Source organism: Suillus fuscotomentosus (assembly GCF_016647785.1).
Source record: "Suillus fuscotomentosus strain FC203 chromosome Unknown F5891scaffold_33, whole genome shotgun sequence".
NCBI classification, from domain to species: domain Eukaryota; kingdom Fungi; phylum Basidiomycota; class Agaricomycetes; order Boletales; family Suillaceae; genus Suillus; species Suillus fuscotomentosus.
Window position 1 is genome coordinate 161,933 of NW_024539545.1, and position 9,171 is coordinate 171,103.

The 9,171-nt window shown below is 47.8% G+C and overlaps 3 protein-coding genes across 3 annotated transcripts; 1 reads left to right on the forward strand and 2 right to left on the reverse strand.

The window, feature by feature from the left end:
- Positions 1 to 2,477: 2,477 nt before the first annotated feature.
- F5891DRAFT_896690 (uncharacterized protein) lies at positions 2,478 to 3,186 on the forward strand (the record flags this gene model as incomplete). Its single annotated transcript, XM_041373376.1, has 3 exons — positions 2,478 to 2,672; positions 2,727 to 2,897; positions 2,950 to 3,186. Coding segments are annotated over 3 exons (603 nt in total), but the record flags the coding sequence as incomplete, so codon positions are not given.
- Positions 3,187 to 4,879: 1,693 nt separating this feature from the next.
- F5891DRAFT_1189779 (uncharacterized protein) lies at positions 4,880 to 5,694 on the reverse strand (the record flags this gene model as incomplete). The annotated part of the gene is made up of 3 exons (XM_041367218.1): positions 4,880 to 5,080; positions 5,128 to 5,424; positions 5,479 to 5,694. The coding sequence occupies 3 exons, from the start codon at positions 5,692 to 5,694 to the stop codon at positions 4,880 to 4,882; spliced, it is 714 nt and encodes a 237-aa protein (XP_041224916.1).
- Positions 5,695 to 5,865: 171 nt separating this feature from the next.
- F5891DRAFT_953839 (uncharacterized protein) lies at positions 5,866 to 6,956 on the reverse strand (the record flags this gene model as incomplete). Its single annotated transcript, XM_041375217.1, has 3 exons — positions 5,866 to 6,140; positions 6,197 to 6,596; positions 6,627 to 6,956. Coding segments are annotated over 3 exons (1,005 nt in total), but the record flags the coding sequence as incomplete, so codon positions are not given.
- Between the last annotated feature and the right edge of the window lie 2,215 nt (positions 6,957 to 9,171).

The following is a 9,171-nucleotide window of genomic DNA, read 5'->3' on the forward strand; positions in this document are numbered from 1 at the left end:
CACGGGTGGGCCCAGACACATATTAAATTAGACGGGTGGGCTGAGGGTGTTATAAAATATTGTATTATACGGGTGGGCCCAGACACATATTAATTAACCGGTGGGCTGAGGGTGTTGTATGGGATGTTGTATTAGACGGGTGGGCCAAGGGTGGTATAAAATATAGATGGGTGGGCCCATGTGTATCATAATTGTAGACATGATGGAGCTGAGGTAGTTGTACATCAACCAAATCAGAGGAGGTAATAAATCAAAGTTACCAAGTTCCCGGAGCATCAGGTGATCTCCTGACATGGCAGTGCGAAGCTTGTGTTGCCCTATGAGATGCCAAGTTCCGACCACCAAAATTTGAGTCAACTGTACCGAGTTCCGAGTTCCGGGACCCAGAACTCAACACATAATTTAGTTAATACTTTTTGATGGTGCACAGGTTGTCTTGCAGAATGTGGAATCCGGGGTGCGAAGCTTGTGTTGCCCTACGAGAAGCCAAGTTCTGACCGCCAGAATTGGAGTCAACTGTACTGAGTTCTGAGTTCCGGGACCCGGAACTCAACACATAATTTAGTTAATACTTTCCATGTTAAATGGCCAACCGAAATTGAGATGTTTCTGAAGAGAGCAGCAGGTGCTCTCTTGACATGGCCTCTGATGGTGCTTAGGTTGTCTTGCAGAATGTGGAATCCGGGGTGCGAAGCTTGTGTTGCCCTACAAGAAGCCAAGTTCCGACCACCAACATGTGAGTCAACCGTACTCAGAGGAGGTAATAAATCAAAGTTACCGAGTTCCCGGAGCAGCAGGTGATCTCCTGACATGGCTGTGCAAAGCTTGTGTTGCCCTACAAGATGCAAAATTCCGTCCACCCAAATATGGGTCAACCATACTGACTTCCGAGTTTTGGGACCTGGGAGTCGACAAATGAATATCTGATGACCAGCACACTTCCAATCAGGTAGAATTTCATTGAGCAATGGATAATAATACATCTTTGACAGCCAAAATTATCCAAGGCTCCCTTATCTGACCCTCTCTATCTCCACCCCCTATAACACCAAAGTCCGGACATCCAGCATTCAGCGTCTGATTTCCCAAGATTAACATCTAGCATGAACGGTTCTTCCCCTTTGTCATATCCCATATTCCGGACCTACATCCAATAATATTCCCACGCCTCATCCGGACCTTTGGATGTCCTATCCATGTCTCCAGTCCTCTACCCATCCGGATCCCTGCACCTCTGCACATCCACATCCGCACGTCCACGTCCAGATCCCTTTTCCTTTGCAGCTAGCCTGCATCATTCATCCTTGTCCCATTGCCCTAATGCCACATCCTATATATCCATGCATCTTGTCCGGACCATATCCGATCCGGACTGATCCGATGTATAGATCCGTTTCCTATCTGATATACGATAAGCTTCATAATTCATTTCCTGTGCATATAACGTTAACACAGCCTATCCGGTATTCCTTGTTACCGGTACCTTGGTTATATCTATTACCGGTATGCTTACTGATCCGTTAACCTATGTTCATTTCCGACTCGCATTTTGTCAACTTTTGCATATGCTTCGTACATAGCCTTGGACTCTGCTTATTGATCCTTCCGTTATTTCTCTTAGTATATAAACTCGTGTATATGTCTTGTAGTACCTCAGTCTGAATATCATATTAGTCCTCGCACTAGTCTTCACTCTAAATCCTCTTATCAGTTCTAGTCCTTCAACTTAGTCAATATCCGTCTCAGGCCTAGGGAGGAATTCCCTAGGCCGGAGTTCTGATCCTCTGATCCTCCACTCATCCACTGATCCGTTCATCCGATCCTCCGATGTTTCCGGAAGTCTATCCGGAACTTTCCCCGTGGTCCTCCAGACCTATTCTGCTTCGGACTTTGTCCTTGCAGCCTTTCCTCTGTTTGCTTCTACTCAGGACAAGTCCTGAGTAGCCATTACACGTATCTGTATTAGGATGAAACCTCATTGTAATTTCCGGAAGTTCCTCCGGAACTTTCCCACACTCATCCGGAAGTTACTTGTACCCGTCCGGAAGGTCCTTCCGAAGTTTCCCGCGCCTTCGGATGTCTTCAGACTTTCTTTGGACACCAATCTGAAATTAAGGGCACATACTCGGGTAAGGGGCGCAGCGCACAAGCTGAAGCCAAGCCCCTCAGAATCAGTCCTACCCTTTGTGCATGGTCTTAACACCCTTCCCCTCCTGATAGCATAAACATCTGGCGCACTTGGGCCCTGACTGTGACTTATGAAGCAGGGGAATATACTGAACAGAAATTCAAGGCAGAGAAGACTGGAGGAGGCCCAATCATACCTTCCCCCAACCTAGACACTGATCTGGTGATGGCATGCAATCGCTTGGCTGATGTACTCATAAAGGCATCTAAAAATCCCAGTGGGTCTTCCTGCAGATTCGGAAAATTTGTTTTATCATTCAAATTCCTGCATGACAGTTCAGATGCAGATGGATATTGCAAGATATAGCAAATTGATCTCCCCGAAGGACACCGGGCATAATGAACATAGAGAGGCAAGGTTGCTTGAGAGGTGTCCTCCTGGCCATGAAGGCAAAAGGTTGGTCGACAAACCTGCCACAATTCTCGATGCATCCGGTGCCATCATTGCATGGTACCTCCCAGACGCCCTGACCAACACCACCCAGGTGTGTAATATACATTGTTACTCAATGGATATTGAATATTAATGGAACCTACAGAAGGAAATCAGGGAGGCCACCGATTTGCTCGCTCCAAGCCTCGAAAAAAGTGTAAGGGCTGATGGCAATTGGCAAACTAATCAAAAGTTGTTCAACCAGGGCTCAGAAGATGTTGGACCAACTCCCGGGTGCATCAATCTATCTCTGGCATGGTTTCAACAGGGACACGAGGTAGGATCTGATGAGATGGTGATTCCGGCAGTCATACTCACCAATCCCAAAGAATGTGTCAGATCCGGAGGTATCTGCATCATTGAAGGGACCTTCCTGCAAGAATATCCTCAAAGCCATTGCAAGGCCAGCAGCCATCGCGTCCGCGGCACTCAGAGTCATGCATCCTGAGCAGTACTGGGCAGGGTTGAGAACCTTGTCAAACCTTGGAAATATAGCAGTAAGCAAGGATCTGCCACAGATGCCAGAGGCCCTGCAGTACTGGGCATCCGTGTTTAACACCCTCTCCATCATTTCCAATCGGGAAACCCCCCATCATCGAGACCACATGTCCATTGCTGAATGCTTCGACATTCTCACCACCGTGGGGAACTATTCTAATGCTTGGATGACAATGCCAAACCTTCAGCTGGAGTTCAAGTACAATTCCGGCTGTATGATTGTGTTTTACGGAAGGATTGTGAGACATGGAGTTTATGATGTGGAAGGGGATCGGATTGCTTGGGCATGGTATATGAGGGATGCTGTTCACATTTACGCTAGTGTTCCATCATGTGGATGGGCTAGTGTGGATGGTGCATACAGCGTGTGAAAGATCAAACAAAGAGCAAGCATTGTGACCTATATACATTCCAACAAATGAATACCATGTACCAATTGTGATCCGGACCTCAATACTCAATTTTGAGCATTTCCAAAGTGATATGTGGGACTGAATAATTTGGATGCAAGCCTCGGTATTCGATAATTGGAACTCGGGACTTGACTTATAGGAGTCCCGAGTGCCGGGGTACTGAGTCCTGACACTCGGACCTCAGCACGTGATATTTGAGACTGGGGGAAGATGTATAAATACACTCGAATTAACATTTGTTATTGCCATACACATTTGACAAAACCCTGAACCCCGACATTGTGGACTCCGGACTCGACACTGATCTGAATACAGAGTCCCAGACGCCCAGGTCCCGAGTCCCGAATTTCGGAGGTCAGGGTTCGGCGACCCGGAGCTCGGCAACTGTGTTGGGTGTCAGGGCATCCGGAGCATTGGAGATAGCATTTGTCAGTATTTTGCGTTTCATGGTTCATGTTTCTTGGTTAAGGAATCGGGCATCAGGGACTCAGTATTGAGAACAGTGTTGAGTCCCATGTCACGAGCTCCGAGTCCCAAGTCCCGGAAGCCCAGGTCCCGAGTTCTGAATTTCGGAGGTTGGGGTTCGGCGACCCGGAGCTCGGCAACTGCTGGGTGTGGGTTTTGGGACTCGGGACTCGGAGCTCGTGACATGGGACTCAACACTGTTCTGAATAGCGAGTCCCTGACGCCCGATTCCTTAACCAAGAAACATGAACCATGAAATGCAAAATACTGACAAATGCTATCTCCAATGCTCCGAGTACCCTGACACCCAACACAGTTGCCGAGCTCCGGGTCACCGAACCCCGACCTCCGAAATTCGGAACTTGGGACCTGGGCTTCTGGGACTCGGGACTCGGAGCTTGTGACATGGGACTCAACACTGTTCTCAATACCAAGTCCCTGACGCCCGATTCCATAATCACGAAACATAAACCATGAAACTCAAAATACTGACAAATGCTATCTCCAATACTCCGAGTACCCTGACACCCAACACAATTGCCGAGCTCCGGGTCGCCGAACCCCAACCTCCGAACTTCGGACTCAGGACTCGGGACTCAGGACTCGGAGCTCGTGACCTGGGACTTGACACTGTTCTGAATACTGAGTCCCTGGTCCCCAATTCCATATTCACCCAACATGAACCATGAAACGCAAAATACTGACACATGCTATCTCCAATGGTCTGGATACCCTGACACCCAACACAGTTGCCGAGCTCCGGGTCTCCGAACCCCGACCTCTGAAATTCGGGACTCGGGACCTGGGCGTCCGGGACTCGGATGTGAGATTTTTGAATGCATAGAATATGTTACATCTTGTATACAATGAAGACTGAATGGGACTACATTCCTTTGCCTTTCCTCAATTTCTCTAACATGTCAGTGTACATCTTCACCTCTCCCATCTTGGCTTTGATGCCCTGATCTTGCTCCTCCATCAATGCTTCCATGCGTTCTTTGATGAACCTCAGTCCCATGAGTGGTGGAGTCGAAGTGTTTTTCAACTTCTCTGGAAGAACCAAAGCATCATCCTCAACATTAAGCTGAAACAGATAAGTCATCAATCAAGGTAATTCAGCTAACATCTTACCGCCCAATACTGGTAGTGAGAGACGCAGGAAGCCATTATTTCATCCCACTGCCATGGTTGATCAGGGATTGTGGTGTTTCCCATCCACCATGGACATGTATATGCGAACACAATCCGGGACGGATGTCCTGCAATTGGCTCATCATGAAATGAAAGGAGGTGGAATGAAAAGACGTCGTCCGGAACCGTGTTCCAGGTTAGCATGGGATACAACTTAAGGATATAAGCGACAGGGACTGGAAGAACTGACACAATATTCTGTGAAGCGGAGTACTGCAGGAGTGGTGTGACAAAAGTCTGCTCACATTCTTAGCATTGACCAACAAAGTCATCAGGGCAGTGGTGACATACATTCATCTCCCATTGCAGCCCAGCTTTAAAATACTTGATCCGGTCAGAAGATAGACCATTGTTGGCAGCTTCCGTCTGATATTGAGAGATGCATGCACGGACGCGAGATCCAGCCATTGCCAATGTGCAGGAAATAGTTGCAAGGCTCAGCTTCAGGGGTCGGTAATGGCTTCCGGCATTCAGAGTGCCAGAAGTGGATGCATGAGATGCAGACATGGCTAATACAGGACTATGGTGCTGGCAATACAAGTGAAAGATGGTGAAGATGTGAAGATAAGAATCACTGATGGATGGATATGAAATTCAAACTCCGACATGGGCTGACCCGGACAATTCCCGGGCCTCAATTATGTATGTGGAAAAAGGGACTTCATGAGAAAACAATGTTCATTCATCTCCAGCCTCTATCAACACATTTTGTAGGTCTTGAAAAGCTGCCTGCGCATCCTGTGCCAGCAATGAATACATTTGGGATTGCCTTCCGGCGTAGCATCTGTGACCCGGAAGTCGTTTCTCCAATGATTCCTGCATGTGCTCGCCCCATTGGGTTGTTTTCCACAAAAAGAACTTACATGTCCAATCCATCTCCAATTTGACCAATAGCATTTCCTCCCTCCATCGATCCTGTAGTGCCTTTGCCCTCAGCCAATGGACTCGGTAAACTTGGCATGGGTCCAGTCAGGTAACCGCAGGATATGACATGCAAGCAGGAACTCACATTCCTCATTCCACGATTGATCAGGACCCCCAAGGTTGACTTCAACAGACCAAAACCAAGCCAAAGATTCATTTCGTTGACCTCGGGCATTTGGGTCTCCCACTGCAGTGCTGATTTTGAGTTGCTCGCAAAGCAGGGGTTTGTATTTCTGAAGCTGGTCTTGCCCCGGCTCAAGTTTCATCATTTGCTTCCTTGTCTTTGTATATATGCTGGCATGGAGGGAGACTGCCTGCTGCACTGATGTGACCTGGGACCAAGCTCGAGTTTTCAGGGCCTGGGATTTGGCCTGCCTAACGGTTGTTCGGAACAGGATGGCCTTGTTGCAAAGGTAAATGCAGAGCTTGTGAAGGGCATCATTGGCCTGCCCTTCACGAAGCGACATCTCCAGGGGAATCAGATCCTCTGCCATGCATCATCTGCATCTATCAACCCCCAGGTTTGATGGCAATGGGATTACAGTGAGCTCGGCAGAGTTTGTCCATGTATGAGATGTCTCTGTGAAATCCGCCGGGTCATCATCGAGATCATCTAGAATGTCTATGTCCAAGTCCTCAGGTTCATCATCTGCATCAAATCCCTCCCCGAGATGTGTTAGAGCAGACCGAGAAAATCCATCTATCTGGCCTTGGAGCCGATCTCGTTGACGGGCGATGTCTAATCTCTGTGTCTTGGTGGATCTTCTTCTGATCCTTCGGACCTCGATGAGCAATGCAATCTGAGCCTCTTCAATTGCTAACCCTGTTGATATCCATGTCGCCACATATCTGTGAGAGGGTGCTGCATTGCGGGCGTTACCCTCCTCTAACAATCTAAGCTCAATCTCCTTTTTGCTAGGTGCTGAGTGCAATATTAATTCAGACCTCGATGGAGACAATGGAACTCAATGTACCCTTTTTGATATTAATCTCATATTCATCCATGGCTGAAGGATCATTCAATCTGCTTGACTGAGCTATCCTCTCCCTGGCTAACCATTCTGTCTTCAAATGTGAGGGTGCTGCTTCATCGAGTCTGTCGAATGCCTTTCCACTTTCTAAGATACCATTCCTAGCCAGTTTGTATTTCCGGCATAGAGTCCTTTTCATGCGAATCATCTTGCAGAAATTGGAGTCATTCATCTGATAATCAAGGCATTCCTTTCGGTGGGGAGATGACATTCCCCGAGCAGCAGGGGAGATCAGATTGAGCCGTGCCCATAGCGTCTCCATGATCTCTCCATTGATCCGACCAATGCCTTCAATAAAGTTAGAAGCATATCGGACATAGCAGCTGTCCTGATAGCCATGAACGTGCCATAACCCAATTCCGGGAATGATGGTTAGTTGTGGTGCCATTTCTAGAAATCAACTTCGATCCACCCGAACCCGAAAGTGTTTGTTGTATTGACAATTAATATCATAGAAGGTGACAGCCCTGGTGATGCCTTCCATGTTGTGCCGGGAAGCCTTGCAAAGGGCGTAGTCCATGTTCATTTGTCTGCAAGTGACCCCCCATGGTTAACTCATGAATGGGGAATGGTGGATGTGGCTTGCCTTTCGCCTTTCTGAAAATCCACCATGGAGTGAGGGACAAAGCAACCGTGTCTGGCACAGGCAACTCCCCCGATACCGGTGGACTCCAGCTTGTGCCGAGAAGCATTAGCTTGATTTACTGCCTGGTGATTGTTGCAGCTTGATTTTTCCACTGTGTCAGCAGCCTCTGCCAGATGCATTTTATACCTGTCCTTTCCTACCATGAATCCAAGCCCATCGGACAGCCAAACTTCATTGAATGGCTTAATGGGATGCAGATGTTCGGCTTTGAAATTTCCATCCATCACAAATGACCAGGTGTATTTTCAGCTTGGATCCCTAGTATTATTATGGAGGCCACATAGGTTGAGAATAGGACTCACTCATCAAGAGATTCATCCTCTGACAACAGCACATTAATCCCAGGCTGAGGACATGCCAGGCAAAATAATGCAAGTTCTCCTGTGCTCGGGTTATCAGAAAAATGGCCAAAGCCATGCCATTTCATTGTCTTCAACTGCCTCCACTGTCGAGTGATGATGTCCAGTAGATCATGAGGGTAAGGCATTACCGGAACAAGGTGTGGAAACATGCTGGAGGTCATTTGCCGGAGCTTGCTGTAATAGTTCATTGCCGAGGTGCCGCATTCAAGGCTGTCCAGTAGAAAATCATTGAGCACTCTGAAGGTGAACACAGTCTTTGGCCTGTTAAAAGATGCAGGGAAAAATCCATGTCGAAACATTTGAATGTCCGGACTCATGGCATTCGGACATTCACAGCATCGAACCTCCAGGCGATGAACTCCGGACTTGTCGACAATGACCATGGTGTTTTCCTTTGGCTGGAACTCGGGTCCGGACACAAATGGCAGATCTTCAGGCTCGAGCAGGTCTTCAGGTTCATCTTCTTCAAACAAATTCCACTGATCAGTGACCGCCGGACATTGTTTGCCATCATGGCCAAGGTATATAATGAGTCCCACATGAGCTAGACAACTCCGCTCGAAGAATCGCCCATTCCATTGACTGATCCAGTGGAAAGGATTGCTACGATGTTGACTCCTGCAACAGCCCGTGCAATAAAGTGGCTCACCAAGACAATCTTGACATTTGTACACCCCATCCTGTTGGCAGATGATGCATCTCCTGTCTTCTGGTGGAGCTTCTCGATCGAGGAGGTGATGTAGATATGATTCCTGCCTTGGCAGCCATTGCCTGAGGTAGTTATTTTGACTCTGTATTTTTGAATGCTTAGCCATAGTTTGAATGACACTCCAACATTGTACATGAACTTGCCATGGTTTTTTGGAGTTGCAAAGGCTCAAATGAGCCTTGGTCCTGCTCGTAAGTATTGTCAGGAAAGTCTTCCCAAGGAGGTGGTGCCTCAACAGGCTGAATTGTTGGTGATTCTGGGGGAGAGTTAGGCATGGACCTGTAGGCATGTCGCCTTGTGCTTGCAAGTGGG